The 21,952-nt window shown below is 46.1% G+C and overlaps 1 protein-coding gene across 1 annotated transcript in view; it reads right to left on the bottom strand.

Annotated features, from left to right (window-relative positions):
• Positions 1 to 10,934: 10,934 nt before the first annotated feature.
• The window catches only part of LOC133059980 (spermatogenesis-associated protein 31E1-like), a 54,551-nt gene continuing 43,533 nt past the window's right edge, over positions 10,935 to 21,952 (bottom strand). The window contains exon 5 of the mRNA XM_061147764.1: positions 10,935 to 11,043. Within this exon, the coding sequence (XP_061003747.1) occupies positions 10,935 to 11,043 (109 nt within the window). The remainder of the gene's footprint in view (positions 11,044 to 21,952) is intronic.

Below are 21,952 nucleotides of genomic sequence, written 5' to 3'. Positions count from 1 at the left end.
TTTTTGCTTTTCCCTTGCTGCTCTTAATATTTATCTTGGTGTTTAATTTTTGTTACTTTGATTAATATGTGTCTTGGTGCATTTCTGTTTGGGTTTATCCTGTATGGGACTCTTTGGAATTCCTGGACTTGGGTGGCTTTCCTTCCCCATGTTAGGGGAGTTTTTGACTATAATCTCCTCAAATATTTTCTCATAGCCTTTCTTTTTCTTGTCTTTTTATGGAACCCCTATAATTCAAATGTTGGTGTGTTTAATATTGTTCCAGTGGTCTCTGACACAGTCCTCAGTTATTTTCATTCTTTTTTCTTTATTCTGATCCTTGGTAGTTCTTTTAACCATTCTGTCTTCCAGCTCACTTATCCATTCTTCTGCCTCAGTTATTCTGCTATCAACTCCTGAGGTATTTTTAATTTCGGTACTGTGTTGCTCGTCACTGTTTATTCTTTATTTCTTCTAGGTGTTCGTTAAATGAGTAAATCTTTCTTGCATTTTCTCCATTCTATTTTGATATTTTGAAACTTCTTTACTATCATTAATTATTTTACAGATAGGTTGGCCTATTTTCTCTTCATTTATTTGGTCTTGTAAATTTTTACCTTTCTCTGTCATCTGGAACATTTTTTTTCTTGCCACCTCATCATTTGTGTGTGTGTGTGTGTGTGTGTGTGTGTGTGTGTGTGTGTGTGTGTGTGTGTGTGATGACTGTGGCTTTATTCCCATCTTGTTTAGTCGTTTGGCCTGACATTTCCAGAAGTGGAGTTTGCAGGCAGTTAGTTAGGTAGAACCAGGTCTTGGTGTTAAGATGTGAACCTCTTGGATACTTTATTCTGATTAATATTTCCTGGGGCCCGACATTCTCTGTTACTCAAGAAATTCAAACTCAGCCACAGGGGCTCACACCTCATCTCTGGCCTGTGAACTGGGCTCCCACATGATGTGGGGTGTGAGGGAGGGGAAAAAGAGAGAGAGAAAAGAAAAAAGAAGAAGAAGAGGAAGAACAGTAACAAAAAATAAAGAATAAGAACCCCTGAAGGGGAAAAGCTGACTCCAATAGCAAAGAGAGAGAAATTAGGCCTGTCTCGTAGACTGAGCTCCTAGGCCTGTTGTCTCTTGCTGTGCTCCGGAGAACACTTCTTCTTTTGATTATGATCCTGTGGGATGTATTAGTGTAAGTCATTTAACCACCAGAGACAGACCATGTACAGGCATCACCTGGCAGCAGGTCTAAAAACTGTGGTTTCTGCCGAGGGTAAAAGCTACCTTCTGGAAGGTACTGATGAGCTGGGGTGAGACCAAGGGAGAATGCAGAGATCGCCTCTGATGGCCTCTGCTCCCTGAAAGCACTACCTTAGGTCCCTGTATTTATATCATACCATAAGCCTGCTCCTCAGGCCAGAGCTCTTATATCAGCAAATATGCCTCCTCCATTGTTGAAAAAAAGTGTAGGGCATCTTTCAGTGTGCTATCTGTGCATTGCTCTCGGCCTGATAGCCTACCAAAAAGTGTCTCTCAGACATGAAGGAATACAAGACTCCCATTGTCTCCAGAACCAGATGATCAATGAGGTTCCCTAGGCATTAGCTACAGAAATCAGGGCACCAGAAGCCTGTAAAAGCTTCCTTCTGATAGAATCTGGTGCTCTGGAGTATGCCAGAGATAGCATGCAAACATGCCCTCCGTTGACTGTAGCTAGGTGGGTACCTATTGGTGAGTACCCCCATAAGAAGAAGAAGAAAAATAGATGGTGCCTATTGTCCAGAGCAAGACAGAGAGAATGCATATCGAGACTGGTATGCCGCCCCCCCCCCCAGTCTCTGTCCCCCAAGTGTTCTAGCACACTCTTTGATGTGTGTTTTAAATTAGATGTGTGCCCCTCAGGTCAATGCTGTAATACATGCAAATGGTTCTCTCTCACTTAAAGTTTGCACAATGGGCTGGGCCATTGGATGGGTGAGTGTGATTCATGAGCTCTTTAAGATCTGTTTCTTTGATCAGGGCAGTCTTAGGGTCTTGTACAATACATGCAGTCTCTGCTAGTTTTCAACGCTAGATGTTTGGGGGGCTCATTTCTCATATGTAGGTCTTAAACATTGGGGTACTCCATGTGGGGTTCAAGCCCTTTGCTTCCAGGGAGAATCTCCTGTTTTTAGTTCGCTCCCTACTGTGCCTTGCAGTGTCAGAAGTGGGGTTAATTGTGAGATGTGGTCTGCCTTCTCACATCTGATTCAGTGTGTGTTTTTTCTCTTTTGCCTGATGTATACTTATTGCTCAGCCAGTCTTTAGTCCCCCCACCCCCGCCCCGAGGAAATTATTCCACATAGAGCTGTAAAATGGGTGTATCCATGGAAGGTGGTAAGCAAAGCATCTTCCTGCATCACCATCTTGAATCAGAACCTTGACAGTGTTCTTTCTATAACTTTTCTATTTCAATTTTCTATCATTTAAGACTTAAATCTAGGAAAACCATTAAAAATGTAGCTGGGAATAAATACAAACCAACCAAATGAAAAGAAGCCAAGTTGTTTGTTCGGAGCTTGCTTTAACAAGGGAGTCAGCCACCATTACTTGTGTTGGCCAGAGATCCAAAGCTTGGCAGGGGAGGGGGGAGCTTTACAGGGGAGATAATGGGAGGCTTTGGGTGTGCCCTGAGTAGAGGCTGTTGAAACTGGGAAGCTTTTGACAGCTAACAAGAAGTAGGGCATATTTTTAACATTTGCATTTATTTATCATCTTTGGCTGTGCTGGGCCTTCACCGTGGCACTCAGGCTTTCTCTAGCTGTGATGAGTAAGGTGTTCATTGTTGCAGAGCTTGGGCTCTAGGTGTTCAGGCTTCAGTAGTTGTGGGCTCCAGAGCACAGGCTCAGGAGTTGTGGTACACGGGTGTAGTTGCCCTAGGGCATGTGGGATCTTCCCAGAGCAGGGAGCAAACTCATGTTCCCTGCATTGCCACACAGGTTCTTAGCCACTCTACCACCAGGGAAGTCCCAAAGTAGGGCATCTTATGTGACTGGTTAGGTATATATATTTGGGTTTCTCTGGTTTGTCCTAAGCTGGAAGCAGTGAGAAAAGTTAGAAAAGTTGTTATTAATCAAGTCCTGGTCATTTGGACAGGCTATAACAGTCTGATGTCAGGGAGGGGTACTGGTAACTAAGTAGTAAGTACAGTCATATGATCCTTTCATTCCAATGTGACTGAGCCCCAGTAACAACCCTGGACACCAAGGCTTAATGATGGCTAACAGTGCTCTGCACACACTGTCACACTGTTTGCTGAGAGAGCTGAGCACTGTACAAGCCCAGAGGAGAGACAACCAGAAACTTGCATCTGGTTCCCTCCATCTTTTTTTTTTTTTTTCTGACATAAACTGTAGTAAGCATTGTCTGAGTTCCAGGTAGGATGAACTGAAAGTTGACTAATGCAGGAAGGGAGGCTCAGAGGAGGGAGGTGGGTGGAGCTGCATGGCTGAATGGCCCGGGGAGGAGGTGGCGTGTCACAGCCTCCGCCTTCGTTGCTCCTTCCTCACCCTCAGGAGCCCATTGTGTCCGGATCACAGCTCGAGAATGTGGGCCTAGTATATTAGCCCACAAGCACACCCTGTGTCCAGTCTCCTGAGGGCAGCCATGTGATGCAGACAATGGAGAATCCTCTCTTTTCTCTGAAAAGCACTTCTGATACAGACTGAACTACAGCTCCAATTCCTGGGAGATTGATACCATCCTCCCCTTTCTGTGTACACTGGGGCTCCTTTTCTGGATCCTTCCTTAGCTCGAGAATAACCCGTCCTTTCCTCCTCCGTAGAAACATGGAACCATCAGGAATATAAGAAAACCTTGGCTGAGACCCACAAGTACGTGATCCTCTCTTTTCTATTATTATTTCTATGCTTCTGAATCATCTAGAGAGATTCCTGAGAAGGGAAAGAATAGGACATCTATTCTCATGGAAGAATAAAACATTACCCTCTGGAGACAACCAGGCTGGACAGGGGGCAGAGTGAACACGTCTCTCCAAAGATCTGAGATATCAGTTTTCCAGGTATGTTCGAGGGCTCCACGGTATCTCCCAAACACAGTGACCAGGGCACGAGGACTGGATACTGAGTTCAGTCTGAACTACAGCAAGGTGCGCGAGCACCGCTTCACCAGCCGTGAATAGGTATCTTGGACAGGACTGATCTGAGGACAGTGCTGAGGTCTTGAGAGTCTTGGAGTGGGGCGCTGGACTCGGAAACAGAGGACCACCTGACAGAGTCAGAGTCACCCATTGCTCTGAGAATGTGTGCATTTTTGAGCAGAGGAACAATGACAAAAGATTCGGGTCAATCTCAGTTCAAAAATCCTTATGTGCTTCAAAAAAGGAAAACAAAATATTTTTATCCACCTTAAAAATTCGTGAAAAGAAAAACCACAGAGCTCTGTTAGTGAAATGCCAAAAGTCATATTATGTATGGACACTGAGAGTCTGATGCTTGTCTAGAGAGCAGAGACTGAGAATTGGGTCTCAAGTCCTCATTTTTTCTGTGTCTCAGCATCAAAAGGAGTCAAAGCAGAGAAGTGGGAGTAGGGAGAGGAGTGGAGCTTTGAAAGGTACATTCTGCCATTCAGCTATGTCTGCCCCTGGAGTTAGCCCCATCTCTCCGACCCTGAGGGACCATGTCCACCAGCTCAGAGGAGGCCAGTGGCAGGGCCCGTCCCTTGGCAAACAGAACCCTCAGGGAAGCTCCTGGAAGAACAGGACCCAGACACTACCCAGATTCCATGTAGACAATGAAGCTGGAAGGACCTGGAAAAAGGTTTGGCCCAGCAGGAGCCTCTGGGTTGGACTACCAATAGCACCTGGATTGGGAGGTGGGACTCCAGGTCCAACTGTGGACACATTGTTTTGTTAATTTATTCATTTTAATTTGAGGTTAATTATTTTTGCACATCATTTAACATTTCTCAGATTCATCTATGCAGTGAATGCTGCCCATTCTCCCTCACAAAGGGACTGGTGAAGGCATCAAGGGGTAGTGGGTATGAAAGCACTTTGTTAATGTAAATCCTATCACAATCTTCACCATCACTGTCAGGGATCATGTCGCCTTGGACCCTGGTACTTGGTTTCCAATATCCCAATTGTGTCCCCTTAAAGGGATACTGCAATCAGCCTCCTGTAATACCCCTATGCCCTGGCTTCCTCACCATGACCCAGTTTGCTGATTTCCAGCTTGCAGAGGTTGCCTGAAACCACTGGAAGAGGTCTGGGAGGTGACAACGCTTCTGCAAAGATAGAGAATCTTCCCCTTCTCTCCTCAGTGGTGGTTCTTACCAGAGCCTATGGTGTGACCCCAGGGCTGCAGGTAGCCTGAGGTTGAACTGGAAGCGGGAGTCCTGGGGGTGGGTTATGGCTAAAATCCTGGGGTGAGAGACAGCACGGACATTGTGAATTCAGTATGGGGCTCGTGCAGGGCAGTTAGTTGCAGATGACCACCCCTTCCCAGCCTGGCCAGTTATCCAGGCCCAGAAACTCCTGGCTGCAGCTTGTTCCTCATGTCTGCTGCAGACACCTGGGGCGGTTCCCTGACAAAGGCAGCTTTCATCAGGTCTCCTCTCAAGATGCCCCAGGGGAGATGTGCAAAGAAACACCTCCTGGAGACCAACAGCTGTGGTGGGAAAAGTCCGCTCCCCATGTGCTCCATGTCTCCTCTGCCCAAATGGCCTCTGCCTCGAGCCTCAAGCATTTCTCCAGCTTTTCTCCAGGCTTAGTTCAGTTTCCACTCAGATTCATCCCTGAGAGCCTCGCCAACACCACAGCCTCTCTTTCCCCTGGACAGTCTTCCACCCACTTGTTTTCTCTCCTACCCACCATGTCATCCTGATACAGGGACCTGCCTTCCACCTCAGCACCATTAGGCTCCTTGCTGACCCTCCGTCAGGGTGAGCCCATGGTACTAACAGCGGGCACTGTCCCACAAATTCACGCCCATGGTCCCGTTGGAGACCAGCGATCGTAGGGATCATCCGTTCCAGCTATCCTCTTCCTACCCTGTCTTGGTGGCGGGGGCTGCCAAAGAATGGAGCTTCTCCACCTTGACACACTTGGGAACCCAAAAGAATACCTTCCCATACACTCACCAGAGGCATGATTTTGGTGAGATCCCAAAAACAGGCAGGTAGAGGCAGGTATCCTCATTTTTGTCAGCACAGATGTGCAGAAGCTGCTAGAGATATGAATCACCAGGAGAGTGGAATTAAAGATTTGGAAAGAGTAAGAAAATGAGGAGGCAGGCTGCCATGTGACTTCATTGGGGAAGGGAATTAAGTCACTGAGTGACAAGCAGGACACCTTGGGCACCAGAATTCCTGGAAAATAAAACGCAAACCCGAACAGATGCTTGGTCCCAAAAAGCTCCGATATCCTCACACATTGAGGGTTCATCTACAGAAGGCATGCAGGGAGCTCTTCTGGGTCTCCCCTTTCTGCAGAGTCAATCTCTGTGGTCTACTGACACAGTACCCTCTAGACTTGCACCCTATCTTATTCCGTGAATGCTCTAAGGCCAAACAATCCCAAATTCTAGCTAAATTAACTTCACAACTGCCATTGGTCCAGTCCTTGATCCACCCTGTAGCCCAGGCTTAGCCTCAGTCCTTGACTCCAACCATGTCCCAGCTGCGACCATCACCTCTGAGTCACATTTACACCCAAGCCAGACCCAACCCTTAATTCCAACCATGCCCCAGATTCAACCACCACTTCGGGCTCACATGGACACTCAGGCTAGACTCGACTCCAACTCTTGACTCCAACCATGCCCCAGTGTCAATCACCATTTCAGGCTCAAGTGCAGATCCAGGTCCAATCAAAACACTATGGATTTATCTCTGGGCTTTCTATTTTGTTCCATTGATCAATATTTCTGTCTTTGTTCCAGGACCATACTGTCTTGATGACTGTGACTTTGTAGTAGAGCCTGAGCCAGGCAGGTCGATTCCTTCAGTTCCACTCTTCTTTCTCAAGATTGCTTTGGCTATTCAAGGTTTTTTGTATTTCCATACAAATTGTGAAATTATTTATTCTAGTTCTCTGAAAAATACAGTTGGAAGCTTGATGGGGATTGCATTGAATCTATAGATTGCTTTGGGTAGTATATTCGTTTTCACTATATTGATTCTTCCAATCCATGAACATGGTATATTTCTCCATCTGTTTGTGTCCTCTTTGATTTCTTTCACCAATGTTTTTTAGTTATCTATATATAGGTCTTTTGTTTCTTTAGGTAGATATATTCCTAAGTATTTTGTTTTTTTCATTGCAATGGTGAAATTAAAGCTTCTGCACAACAAAAGAATAAGCTAGGGAAAAAGACAGCCTTCAAAATGGGAGAAAATAATAGCGAATGAAACAGACAAAGGATTAATCTCAAAAATATACAAGCAACCCCTGCAGCTCAATTCCAGAAAAATAAAAGACCCAATCAAAAAGTGGGCCAAAGAACTCAACAGACATTTCTCCAAAGAAGACATACAGATGGCTAACAAACACATGAAAAGATGCTCAACATCACTCATTACCAGAGAAATGCAAATCAAAACCACAATGAGGTACCACTACACGCCAGTCAGAATGGCTGCTATCCAAAAATCTATAAGCAATCAATGGTGGAGAGGGTGTGGAGAAAAGTGAACCCTCTTACACTGTTGGTGTGAATGCAAACTAGTACCGCCACTATGGAAAACAGTGTGGAGATTGCTTAAAAAACCGGAAATAGAACTGTCATATGACCCAGCAATCCCACTTCTGGGCATACACACTGAGGAAACCAGAATTGAAAGAGACACATGTACCCCAGTGTTCATTGCAGCACTGTTTACAATAGCTAGGATATGGAAGCAACCTAGATGTCCATCAGCAGATGAATGGATAGGAAAGCTAAGGTACATATTCACAATGGAATATTACTCAGCCATTAAAATGAATACATTTGAATCAGTTCTAATGAGGTGGATTAAACTGGAGCCTATTATACAGAGTGAAGTAAGCCAGAAAGAAAAACACCCATACAGTATACTAACGCATATATATGGAAGTTATAAAGACTGTAATGATATCTCTGTATGCAAGACAGCAAAAGAGACACAGATGTATTGAACAGTCTTTTAGAACTCTGTGGGAGAGGGTGAGAGTGGGATGATATGGGAGAATGGCATTGAAACGTGTAAATTGTCATATGTGAAACAAATTGCCAGTCCAGGTTTGATGCATGAGACAGGGTTTTCAGGACTGGTGCACTGGATGACCCAGAGGGATGGGACAGGGAGGCAGGTGGGAGGGGGGCTTAAGATGGGGAACACATGTACACCCATGGCTGATTCATGTCAATGAATGGCAAAACCAATACAATATTGTAAAGTAAAATAAATTTATTTAAAAAAGAACCACTATGGAGTTATGTCTCCAACCATAACTCACTTTCAACCACCACCTCCAGCTTATGTGGACACCCATACTCACCCCAAGCCTAGACTCCAACCGCAGCTCACTTTCAAACATCACCAAATCAGGCTCACATGGGGACCCAGGACTGAAACCAATCCTTGACTCCAGTCAAACCTCACTCACAACCACAACCTCGGACTCACATGTGGACCCACTGCCCATCTCACACTCTCTTTCCCAATGGAACCATCTTCCTCTCAACTGAAGACTGGCTATGAAGAAGTGTCTTGACCTATAGTCCAAAATAAGGCACAAACTTTGATCCTCAATGCAATTCAAATCCTACAATGTCACTTTTTTAAAAAGCACCTAGAAAGTGGGCAAACTTTACCCTCTTTGGTTAGAAAAATCTCAGCAAGTCTTTAGCCAGATCACCCCCAATCTTCCCCAGGAAAACAGGTCTTCCCAGGCATGCAAATCTGTCTCCATTGTTCCTGAGGATCTGATCAGCCCTGAGGTTCAGGAGAGACTGGAGTGCCCTCTTTCTAAAAGGTTCATGCAGCAAGAGAGTGGCCGCCCCACAGAACCCAAGAGTCTCAGAAAGTGAGGCAGCCTCAGGGCGAATCCCCATGGCCTTGGCAGGCAATGGACACAAAGAGATCCTCAAGGCCTTCTGCAGGTCTAGGCAAAAGCAGCCAGGAAACACAGAAAATGGCATCCTGGTACCTAGCAAGGATCCCAACAGGAAAGCTCCTGAGCCAAGATGTAAAGCAGAGCATGAGGAGGTTCCTAAAAGTTTTGTGCATGACTCACCAAACCCTCCAGTGAAGGTCCCAAGTGCAAAGCCTGAGTTAGAGAGTTGAGCCCAGGCAGGAAGCATCCAGAAGAAATCCTGGCGGTCTTTATAAACAGGAAGTCACAGCAGATCCATGAGGGTTGGATCCCTGTTAATGTCTATTGTTCAAGGCTTTCTGCCAACCACTTCATAGACCTTCCTGGACAGTCAAATGCTCCCATGGGAACAGAAAATGCAGGTTGTTCTCAGGATTGGGAAGCTTCCATGTAGACTTCCTATGAGTCTCTTGTCCTCAGTCCTCATATTCAACAGGAGCTGGAAGCTCATATAATAAAGTTTCAGGTGAGGCACAGATGGGTCCTTCTCCTAGGTTCATATATAGATTGAAGTTGAAAACTTCTCATCACATAAGAATTCCAAGATCCACCTTGAAGATTACCAGTGACTCTGGGGACCACCCAAAAACCCAAGTTAACAGAGGGCTCAGGAAAACATTCTCATCCCCATCCAGGAGAGAAAGTGATAACAATCCAGGCAGTGCCCACCCTGGAGAGTACCTGCCCTGACCCCTACCAGGCAACTGAGAAAACCTGGGGGGCTCTGGGAAGAACCTCAATTGGAAACATCCAGAAGCCCTCAGAGGCCACTCTGACTGGACAGGGAGACAAGCCACCTTCTCAGGCCCCCACATACACCTTTGGGGGCAGAATTTGGTACACTGACTCTATTGTGGAGGCTGACAAAGGCAGCTTGGAGCCCAGTCCACATCCAGCAATGGCCAGGAATGAGCCACAGGAGGAATCTGGGGATTAGGCCACCCCAGAAACTTGCTCTAGTGTGACTGTCATGGACCCTGATGAATGTTCCCAATCTTCCAGAAAACAAGAGGCTGTGGAGGGAGACCCTGCTTAGAAAGGTTCTTTTGAATCTAGTCTACTAACCAAATCCCAAATAATTAATATTGATATAAGATCATGGTCTCCAAGGTCCCATAAAAATCCCTCCTCAAACACAAAGTCTGTTGCCACAAATCCAGAAGATGTATACTTTGATGAACAGTTTCATAAGCTTAAGTTCCAAGGGTTCATAGACTGGAGGAAACGGGCTCAAGGCCAGGCCACTTGCCTGCTCCTTCAAGACTGTGCCGCTGGGAGGCTTCTCAAAACCTGTCACTCAGATATATTCATTGCCACAAACACCTTGGCTTCCCAGGAAACTCTGTGCTCTTCTGAAACCCTGTCCAATTCCCACACATGTGATGTTATGTCCAGTGGAGGGAACAGCCAGGGACAGCAGAAAGCCCTGAGAAGGCAGCCCCAACATAAGAGTCAGCAAAGGAAGTTCGTCTCCACTGATGCGAAAGAGACTAATAGGAGGCCCAAACTACAATAGCATAAAAAGGGGTTGGTGGTACAGAGGTTCTACCAGGCCCATAGGATGAGCCACCCTGGCCAGAAAAAGGAATCAGCAGAGTCCCTACAAAACAGTTAATCCTGAAGAAGAGACAGGTTTCTTCAGAATACCACATTAAAGAAAGGATTAAGCAGTTTCTGCAGTGGATTTGCCCCTGAAGGCAAAAGACTGGAACAAGCCCTGCAAAAAGCAAGCCTGCAGCAGACACAGCCCAGAGGCAGGGGACTGTCAAAAGAAGTCTGATTGCGGTCAGCAAGGCTGTTGAGGCTCAGGCTCTCATGACTGACATCTGTTGGACAGATCTTATAGGAGAAGATGGAGCTTCACCATGGACCACATCTTCGGAGCTTCACTGGTACAAAGCAGAAACTCAGGCCCCATTAAGTCCAGCTTACTGCTACCACGGCTTTCTCTGAAATCAAGAGCAAAGGAGAGTGATGAAACAAACAGCCCACCACCAGCGAGCTACCCCCATAGGCCATATGTATCCTACAAAGAGGAAGTGGACCAGTCCCAGGAATAGCACGTGGACCTTCCCACCCAGGGAGCCAGGTCCCCGGCTGGGCAGAGCCTGCCAGCACGGATCAAGAGTGACAAGTGTCCCAGGCCATCCCCTCCACAGCCCAAGGCACTGTCTTCTTCAGAAATACACCTCTGCTGGTCAATCAGAACATCCCTGTCACAGCATTCCTGGTAGGAAAATTCTTCTCCCAGAAAAAATGCATACTGTGCATATGAACAATTTTTCTCTCATGTTAGCACATCCTCTGTGTGTTAAAAGCTTCTTCCTACCAAAAAAAAAAATTGTTTTCTGAAATAAATGTCTTTTCTCCTGAGAAATGGTGCTCTGTCTGTGCCCTGCTTGGAGAAAGGAAATGGGTCAGGGTCCACTCTTCCCAGGCGCCTGCTTTGACTTCCATATGGGATGGGGTCATGGAAGGAAAGTGAACTCCAGCATGGATACTCATCCACACCCTAATTCCCTCCGTGCACCTCAGTGTCCATAATACCAGCACAGCATTACAGAAACAAGCAACAGCATTCAGGACATGTCACGGTGAACTAGACCTGAAGACCTCCCTCTTCTCAGGATGTAGCTCAGTCCTGACCACCTCTTTCTCTGCCTTGAACTTGTGAGTCTGTAGGGGAAGAGTTTGCCCAAGCTAAAATTCCCCCCAGGCTCACAAAGTGTCAGAAGCAAGTTCACCCGTCAGAATAAGGAAGGGAGTTTGGGGCAGTGCTGGCCCCTAGTCCAGGGTGGGAGAAACCTCATCCACGTGTCATGGTGGGATTAGATCGCGCTGTACTGGAAGCTCCCCCTCTTCCAGATGGAGCTGTAATGAGACACGCCAGGCCTGTCACCCTTCCCCTGTTTTTCTCATGCTCTGGAGCAGGGGTGAGAATGAGGATCGCACACTCTCAGCTCTAAGGGTTGCAGTGTGGAGCATGAAGGCCCCTGAGGGCTGGTCCACCCCTGCCCTGGGGAAGAGGACAGCTCATAGTACTCACCTCTGCCAGGGAATGGGCAGGGGGCATGTTTGTGTGGAGTCACCTCACTGTCTGAGGGTGGGACACAGTACCCCTAGTGTCGCATGCAGGGAAAGGAGGCAGGTGTCAGAGGTGCGCATAGATGGTGCAGTGACCAAGGAGCCCCTGGTGTCCACCAGCATCTACACGCCCAGAGGAAAGAAGTTACGGGGCCGTTGGCTCTGGGCGGCCCCACCCCAGAGCCTCCCCTCTACTCCAGTTCCCAGAGCCCAGACAGAGGGAGGTCACCTGGAGTCCCTGACAGAGGGCCAGGCCCTCAGAAGCAGCAGAGCCTCCAAGCAGGCAATCTCCACCTCTCCAGAGTGTAGTTAATCGGCTTTCTCAGGACTGGGAGCTCAGCACAGCCTCACGGTCCGGGACCTCTACCTATGCATGTGGCCCAAGGAGGCTCCCAGAGGACAGGTGGCACTCAACAGGCCCAGGGGCTCTACTGTGTCATAGCAAGTCTCAGCTGTCATCAACCCTGCTCAGCCCTGAGCCTGGACAGGGAGGCAGCCAGCAGACAGGATGTGTCCCCTGGTGTGTGGGAAGTGACCTGTAGAGAAGGGTGCAGTCAGCTGTCTCCCCAGGACCCATCTACACAAGAAACTGTGAGTCACTCAGACATGTCCAACTCTTTGAGCCCTGCAGGCTCATCTGTCCATGTAATTTTCCAGACAAGAATACTGGAGTGGGTAGCCATTCCCTTCAGGGCATCTTCCTGACCCGGGTATCGCAGCCATAACTCCTGAATTGCAGGCAGATTCTTTACCATCTGAGTCACCAGGGAAGCCCTGGAAGGAAAGGAGACAAGAGCAATTCTCTAGAGTGACTGGGGGCTCTGTGTCAGAGTCACTAATGGGGTAGAGAGACTGGCTCCAGGAGGGGGCACTGATCCAGTTGACAGCTGGAATGGGCCTGCCCCCACGCCTGTTAGGGCCTCCACACACGGGACCAGGTCCAGGTCTGCATGGCGGCATGCACAGACCTGCTTGTGCTGAGGTCTGTGCCTGGAGCCAGGTCTTGCCTCTGGGCCCCATCCCTCAGGGTGGGCACAGCAGTGGGGGCTCAGACAGGGTCTAAGGGAGCAGCTGGACCTCAGGGCACAGAGTGGCCTCCAGAGCTCAGGAGAGAGGGAGGCACACGCAGAGACTCTGAGCCTGGGGGCTGCCTGGTCCTCAGAGGCTTCAAGAAGTCAGTGCTGAGGGTTGGGGGAGCTGACCCCGAAGACACCTGTGTAGAGAACTAACACATAGAGACACCAACAGAATAGCAAGAAACCAGAAGGGGAAAATCCCTGTGCCCTTCTCTTGTAAGGGGCAGAACAGTCAGCAACCGAGGTGCCCTCACTAGGAGTCTCCACACAGAGACCCACACTGTTTCCATAGGGGGACCTCCCATACATCCACTCAGAAATCTCACCCAGAGACCACTCAGGGCATCCCACAGAGACCTCTCTCTCAGACCTCCCATGTATTCCTTATGATCTGAGTACTCACCCGCTGACACGTCCTTCTCAGGGGGTCTGATGTCAGGTAACAAACAGGCAGCACAGGAGAAGGACCAGGGATGGTGCCCCGCCCCGAGCCCCGCTCTCAGAACTCCAGACATCCAGACATCATCAGCATTGCCCTAATATATATAAAGAATGCCTTTATATATATATATATATATATATATATATATATATATATACATTTTATATATATATATAAAATATATAAATATAAATATATTAAATATATATATATATATATATATATATTGCCCTGAATATAAAGAATGACATGCTGTGCTATGCTGCACTTAGTCACTTAGTTGTGTCTGACTCTTTGTGACCCCATGGACTATAGCCCACCAGGCTCCTCTGTCCATGGGGATTCTCCAGGCAAGAATACTGGAGATCCATTATGCTATCTCTCCAGAATACAATCTCCTCACCTCTCTCCCAACATATAAAGAGAAGGACACTATATATGTATATCAATCCTCACCCTGAATATATAAATATATTACCTACTACAACATACAGGTATAAACACCCTAACAGTCTTCAAAGAAATACATTTAAATACTCCTAGCACTCCATACATTATGAGCACTTTCATAATTCATGCACCTAATGATGGACACATACAAATCAGTATACACAAGTAAGACAGATAGAAATATCTCCAGGAAACCACTTATGAAAAAACTTCCATATACCAAATGATCCCTAGCTATTAGAAGCCAGCTCATACATCTGCATATACTAACAAATAATCACATCATATATTTCAAATATATATATATATATATATATATAAATGAAATTTACCAACTCCCCTGTATAAACCTGAAATCTCACCTTCTCATCAGATATATACATACTAGCTTCTCAAAATATGTAAGCCTAGGAGGCCCCTACTGAAAAACAGAAATCTAAAGCACTAGCAAATATTTCTCCAGATGGCCATGCCCCTTGAATACACACACAAGCTCATTATACACACAACTCTCCATAAGCCCCAAATATAACCACAATTACCCACTACATTACAAATATGCAAAGATATGACTATATACACATACTCTGTTTCAAATACATACCACACTACCTGCATATGCTTATGCCACATTCCCAAATTCTCACACAGAATTAATTCTCCCATCTTGCAGAATACAGAAACATAAACACAAGAATAAGCAACATCTACCAGCCCCTAAAAATAGCCACAGACTTGCCACCTACACAGCAAAATATATATAGATGGCCCCATAGAAAACTCCTGAAAACCCACAGGCAGAAACCACAGAAGCATACAAGCACTAGACACAAAAGGTGCCCTCAGTACACAGATTATCATCCGATATTCCTCAAGTACACAGAACAGACTGTACACCCAAACTAGAATACACCAGTACTTTTCCTAACATTGCCCTTACACATATGAAAACCCACCATTAAACACATACAAATCCCCAAATTCACGGGTGAAGCATGTAAAAATTGTCCTCAAACATCAAACACCTAGTCACCAACTACTTGATGCCCTTGTTACAATCTTGACACCCTCCAAATACAACACTCACCATTACACACTCTCACCAGAATAGAGACGTGAACTCCCCTTAATCACAAACATCCAGACAAAACCACCTACATGTTGGACAATCTATCAGACTCCCACCAACAATTAATAGGTACAAACCCCATCTATGCTTGCAAATCAATCATGTTTTGACATCAGACTACAAACAGCTGTCTGCTACTTCATCATGGATAAGAGTGTCCTTTGAACATATGCGTTGACTGATATTTTCACATTAAATAGGAAGACATCTGTGAAACTATGGGCATGTGTGTTAGATCTTCACTCACTCTCCACTCATTTCCCAATGACCTGCGCTACTTCTTGCAATGAGCCCTCTCAAGTAGAAGAAATTCCCTCTAGCTTTTGTCCTCAGAAGGCACGGGCCAGAATGGCACCTGTTTAACTGCTCTCAGGATTTCGCCTCCACTGCGGGCCCTGCAGCCGCGGAAGCATCCTTGCGGCCTGCTGCCCACAGACGTCAATGACCCTGGTGCTAGTACCGCCAGGGAACTGCGCGCTAAGAAGAGTCTCCCTACCCTGACAGGGGCACAGGTGTCCCCAGGCTCAAACGGACGACCACCGGGGCGCTGAAGAGTCGGTGTCTCCCTTACCTCAAATACCTCAACGTTCCTGTGATTGATTCTAGAGGCTGCCAGGAGAGCCCGCCCGCGCCCAAGCCAGGCTGGCCTTTGGGGCTCCGCCCTCCCTATTGCAGCGAGAGCTCCCGTCTTCCTGAGGGCACAGCCTTAACCGACGCCGGGAGCAGCTGTTGGACAACGGCCTTCAGCCTGCCCGCCGTGGGCGTGTGCATGCGCATGCGTGAAGACACCGTGGGGGGGGGGGGGGGGGGGGGAGGGGCACGCACACAGCTGTCCCAGGAGGTCGCTGCAGGAACGGAGAGAAGTGGACGTCCAGGCACGCGTGGGAGCTTCTCTGTCCATGGCTTCTCACCGGGAACCTTTGTGGCACTCTCTTCTTAAAACCAGCTCTTGTGAGATGTGCACCGGTGATTTTTACATTGCGCACGTGAAATGCATACAAGATTTTTGGAGACCGCCACCCTAAGCACCATTTCCTTAAATTGGGAAAGTGTTTTCATGCCCTTTCATGCCTTTTCTTGTCCTTGGACTGCAGTTCAGTGATTCCTGTTTATGTCTGTCAGAAACCAGTAGGTCCTTTTCCCTAGTAGGCCAAAAGTTTCTGTTAAAGAACAATTCTAGCAAAGAATTTCAGATCTGGGAAACGCTCTGAGATACTGTCTGCTGACCCCATTCTTATACTTCCCAAATGCATTCACTCTACTAGAGTAGTTTTTCTTATTATTTATTTACTATATGGAGGTTCTTCAGTCAATGTTGATTCTCAGATGTTTCCTTGCAAGGTTATTTTTATATCAATAACTTTGATCAAGACTTGAAAATTCGGGTCAGTTTCAGTTGACATAGCAGTAGCATGGGAATAATTATATGCTCACTTCCATTTTTATTATATATTGGAGAATTTAAGCTGCCCAAACTCAACAAAAGAAAGAAAGAAAGAAAGAAATAGTAGCAGAATCAACTTATTGATTTGGGTTAGTAATACTTTACAAAGAAGACTCAATCATCAGATTCTCTTAGTGATCAATTCCAAAATTACTACCATTTCTACTCCACAGGATACCTCTTAAAACCCCTCATATCTAGCAATACTGAGAGCCTCCAAGCACACGGATTGAAAATTCTACAAGACATGAGCATGGGATCCCACTGTACTTCTAATGGTCCATGGTTCAGTAGAATATGATCGGTCATCTAAGGTCTGTGATCCAAGCCATATACTTTTTTCTCAGCAAACAATACCTGCCCCCCACCTTTCTGCATGAATAGTCAGAGATCATGGTCCAGAGGACTTTTGCCACTCCCTTCTGTTGCCTATCTCCCCAAATTACTTCTGGACTGATTTAATTACATCTGCCTCTGTGGTCTAAGGTTTTGATGGAGTGCAAAATGATTGTAGACATGAGATGGGATAATTTTTTCCACAATTCCATTTTTATATCAGTGGCCCTGGGAAGGCCCATTCAAACTCTACTCAGAGCCATGAATGAGACTCTTCTAACAACGGATTGACAGTCCAAGGGGAAGGATCAACAAGAGAGGCTGCCTTCCTGGAGTGCCAAGGTACAATATTTTACCTCCCCATTCCTCTAGTGTGAAGTTATTGGTTAAAAATGATTTCATCTTTTCCCCTGAGAAAGGCTCAAATAGTGAGAAATGTCTCCAAGTTGTTAATTTCTTCAACCTTTAACAGTTTGTTTGTTTGTTTGTTTATAAAGTTTACTGTGATTTTTCCTTAAATTGCTCTCACCTCATCTTCTCAACTGAGGTCAAGAGAGAGTGCACGGAGTAGCTAACCCAGAGAATAGAAAATAAAAGTTAGGTGCCTGTAAGAAGATACTTTTGCACTGAAGAGCACTACAGGCCTGGGAAATATGCAGATGGACAAGCCATTCCCTTCAAGTGACTGGTAAAACCCTCTGAAAATATCAAATGTATGTATCATTGAAATCTTTCAGATTTAGAGATCGAGAAAAAAGAAATCATGAGGAAATGGGCATGAGTTAAGGACAATTTCCTACAGAGTTGTAACAAAGAAGAGGAAAGATACCTGAGTTCTGAATTCCCAATTCTCTATCTTTCTTTTTCAATATGGCCACTGTTAACTTTTCATACAAGTCTGCCCTTTTGAGGCATTTTTTCTCTTTCGTTATTTTTTTTTTTTTTCACCAGGAGTAAAAAACTTTTTAAGCAGAAAGAAAAACTTGTGTCCCAAGGGACTCAACTGCACTTTTAAATTTTTACAAACGTTAAAAAGCAATTAAATGGAAAAGGAATAGAGTTTTTAATGGATATTAAAATTAACTCAAAATGCAACATAGATTTAAATGTAAAATTTCAAATTCTGAAATATTTTTAAGAAAGTAGGAGAAAATCTTTGGGTCCTAGGGCTTGATGAAGGCTTTTTACACTTTGAGCACAAAACCATTATTCATAGAAGAAGAGAAAACTGGATTTTATGAAAATTCTATATTTACCTACATGAAAGTCTCGGTTAAGGATGAGAAGCAGCTATGAGTTTGGAGAAATTATTTGCAAGTCACACATCCGACCAAAGTCTTAGAGTGTATAGAAGACTATCAAAACTCAATAAAAATAAGAACATTTCAATTACAAAAATGTGGGAAAGATATGAAGAGACATTTCACCAAAAGAGGACATCTGTTTGACGATTAATTCATGAAAAGACGTTCAAAACTCCTGGTCTTTAATGAAACTCAAATTAGGAACACAATGAGAATAATCATATGTTGATTTACAACAGTTAACATGAAAACTAACTTGATTGTTAGTGAGTATGCCAAGAAATTAGATTTCTCATAGCGCCACTAATGGAAATGTAAAATGATACAGTCAGGCTGAAAAGAAGTTTGGCTATTTCTTTAAAAAAAACTAGATATACACTTACCATAGGGTCCAGCAATTGCATCCCTGGCCATTTACTCCAGGAAAATGAACACAGGGTAACAGGCATCTGAGTACCGTCTGCAGGAGTACGAAAAAGAATGATATTCAAGTTCTGTAAGAAAGATCAAGATTGGAATTCCTGTTCCCACTAATTCCTACCTATGTCACCTCTGAAAAACTGCTAGGCTTCAGTTTATTTTTAAAAAGCAGCTAAACCAATGATAATGTTGAGCACTAAGTCAGTTTCAGGCAAAGGGGAACTGGCTGGGCTGGAGCTGACATTTGGTCCATCTGTTATGCGGATGTTTGAATCCCCTGGTTAGAGGTCTAAGGACAGCCAGGAGAAGCAGAAAAACATCTAACTCCAGAAATAAGATGTAGGAAGGCCAGGCTCCAGGGCACAGGCAGCCTGGGGCTGCTGGGGTTGGGAGGAAAATAAGAACTTAGGACCAGTGGAGCGGCTGCTAGTGCAGCTGAACTGCCTGAGCTGCCCGGTCCTTCTGGAGAATGTGTGTGGACCACATGGCGTCTCAGTAGCTCCCTGACTCCGGGGCCCTTGGCAGTCTTGCCTGAGGACCCATCCCTGAGCTCACCACCAAGGGAGGGAATGCTAGTCTTCCCCCTTCCAGAGGCCATTGGGCGTAAGGGCTGATGCTGGTGGTGGACACAGGGCTAAGCATGGCGGCGTCTCAGTGGTAGAACCCGAGCCAGATGCAGGGACTGTGGAAATGTGTGGACGCTTGTCAGACTCTCTGGAGGCCTTCCAAGCTCCTCTTGGGGAGGGAGTTCCTGTGAAAATTCCTGGCTCCAGACATGGGATCCGTGTGGGAGTGCTTGCGAGTCCATTTGTGGTCATCTGTCAGTGGGAGACCGGGATATGTGGGCAATGCCAGGATTGCAAAGAACTTGGCCTGAATCTTTTGAATTGTATGTAGTCCATATCGGATATGTGCTAAAGGGGAAATTTACCATATTATCATGGTCCTAAAGGCTGGGGTGGGTGCATTCTGAGGCCTCCTGGGATGTGGCAGGTTCCACAAGGACTCTGTGCCAGGTAGACTGGCAGGAAGGATGATGAGAACATTGCTTCAAGGCTTATTGCCAGGCCACTAAGTCCTGAGTCAGCGAAGCAGAAAGAAGACACTAGGCTCCTACTGCTGAAGGTGTGTGGACACTTGGGACAGGCTGGCCTGGGTCTCTGGCCAGAAGAGAGCAGTTTCATGTGGGGTTGAGGGCCAGGAAGGTGGGCAGTGAGTTTGGGACCGTGGGGGTAGGTGAGGGATCCGTGGGGGTGGGTGAGGGATGATGGTATCCATGAGGGAACATGGGGTGGGTGAGGGATCCGTGGGGCCCGAGACGGATCAGTGGGGTCCCTGAGGGACCATAGGGTTGGTGAGGTGTCATGGGGGTGGGTGAGGAATGGCTGGGAGTCAACTCTAGGAGCAGAGGTGTGAGGACTGCCAGACTGGACCTCAGCTCACAGCCTGGCAAGGGTCCCCTCGCTGTATCTGCTAGTCAGTGCGCCAGACCCCCCACATGCAAGAGCCTTCTGTGCTGTAGGCGGGAACCGCCTTCCTCATGGCCTGGGTCGTGTACTCCAGTCCAGCTCAAGTGTCCTGATGTGGGGATCATCCCCCTACCTCCACAGGGGTTAGGTCATCCCTTCTCCAAACCCAGGGAGTGATGCTTCTTTACTTTGAGAAAGATTCTTACTCCCCTGCAGTATAGACACCTGACAATATGTCTTACTTCCTATTACAGGCTGAATTCTGACACCCCCACCCCCAGTTCTCTGGCTGAGATGGTAAAGAATCTGCCTGCAGTGCGGGAGACCCAGGTTTGATCCTTGGGTTGGGAAGATCCCCTGGATCAGGGAATGGCAACCTACACCAGTATTCTTGCCTGCAGAATTCCATGGACAGCGGAGCCTGGCAGGCTATATACTCCATGAGGTCACAAAGAGTCCAGCATGACTGAGCAACTAACACACACAAAATTCTTATGTTGAGACCTAACCTCCAGCACTTCAGAATGTGACTTTCTTTAGTCTTCACAGTCCCGCATGTGGGTTCTTGGCTCTTTAACAAGAGACTGAACCTATGACCCCTGCATAAGAAGCCTGGTATCTTAACCACTGGACAACCAGAGAAGTCCCCAAATATGACTTTATTTGGAGTAGAGCTTTTAAAGAGAGAATTGTTGCTGGGAATGCAAACTAGTACAGCCACTATGGAGCACAGTGTGGAGATTTCTTAAAAAACTGGAAATAGAACTGCCACATGACCCAGCAATACAACTCTGGGCATACACACCGAGGAAACCAGATCTGAAAGAGACACGTGCACCCCAGTGTTCATCGCAGCACTATTTATAATAGCCAGGACATGGAAACAACCTAGATGCCCATCAGCAAACGAATGGATAAGGAAGCTGTGGTACATATACACCATGGAATATTACTCAGCCATTAAAAAGAATTCATTTGAACCAGTTCCAATGAGATGGATGAAACTGGAGCCCATTATACAGAGTGAAGTAAGCCAGAAAGATAAAGACCATTACAGCATACTAACACATATATATGGAATTTAGAAAGATGGTAACAATAACCCTATATGCAAAACAGAAAAAGAGACACAGATGTACAGAACAGACTTTTGGATTCTGTGGGAGAAGGCGACGGTGAGATGTTTTGAGAGAACAGCATCGAAACATGTATATTATCTAGGGGGAAACAGAAAACCAGTCCAGGTTGGATGCGTGAGACAAGTGCTCGGGCCTGGTGCACTGGGAAGACCCAGAGGAATCTGGTGGAGAGGGAGGTGGGAGGGGGGATCGGGATGGGGAATACATGTAACTCCATGGCTGATTCATGTCAATGTATGACAAAACCCACTACAATGTTGTAGAGTAATTGGCCTCCACCTAATAAAAATAAATGAAAAAATAAATAAATAAAGAGATAATTGAGCTAAAATAAAGACACTAGGGTGGGTCCTAATCCAATACGAATGGTACCCTTACAAGAAGGGGAAATGTGGACACAAACACACAGAGAGAACACGATGTGAGCACACAGGGTGAAGATGGCTGTCTATAAGGCAAGGTGAGAGGCCTCAGACTTCTGGGCTCCGGAATTGTGATAGATTCCTGTTGTCTCAGCCACATTGTCTGTGATATTTGTTACAGATAAATGCTTTGCTCACCACTG

Source organism: Dama dama, chromosome 7, assembly GCF_033118175.1.
Source record: "Dama dama isolate Ldn47 chromosome 7, ASM3311817v1, whole genome shotgun sequence".
Classification (NCBI taxonomy): domain Eukaryota; kingdom Metazoa; phylum Chordata; class Mammalia; order Artiodactyla; family Cervidae; genus Dama; species Dama dama.
Note: the sequence above shows the minus strand (reverse complement) of the source record. Positions and strands in the feature narration are given on the sequence as shown.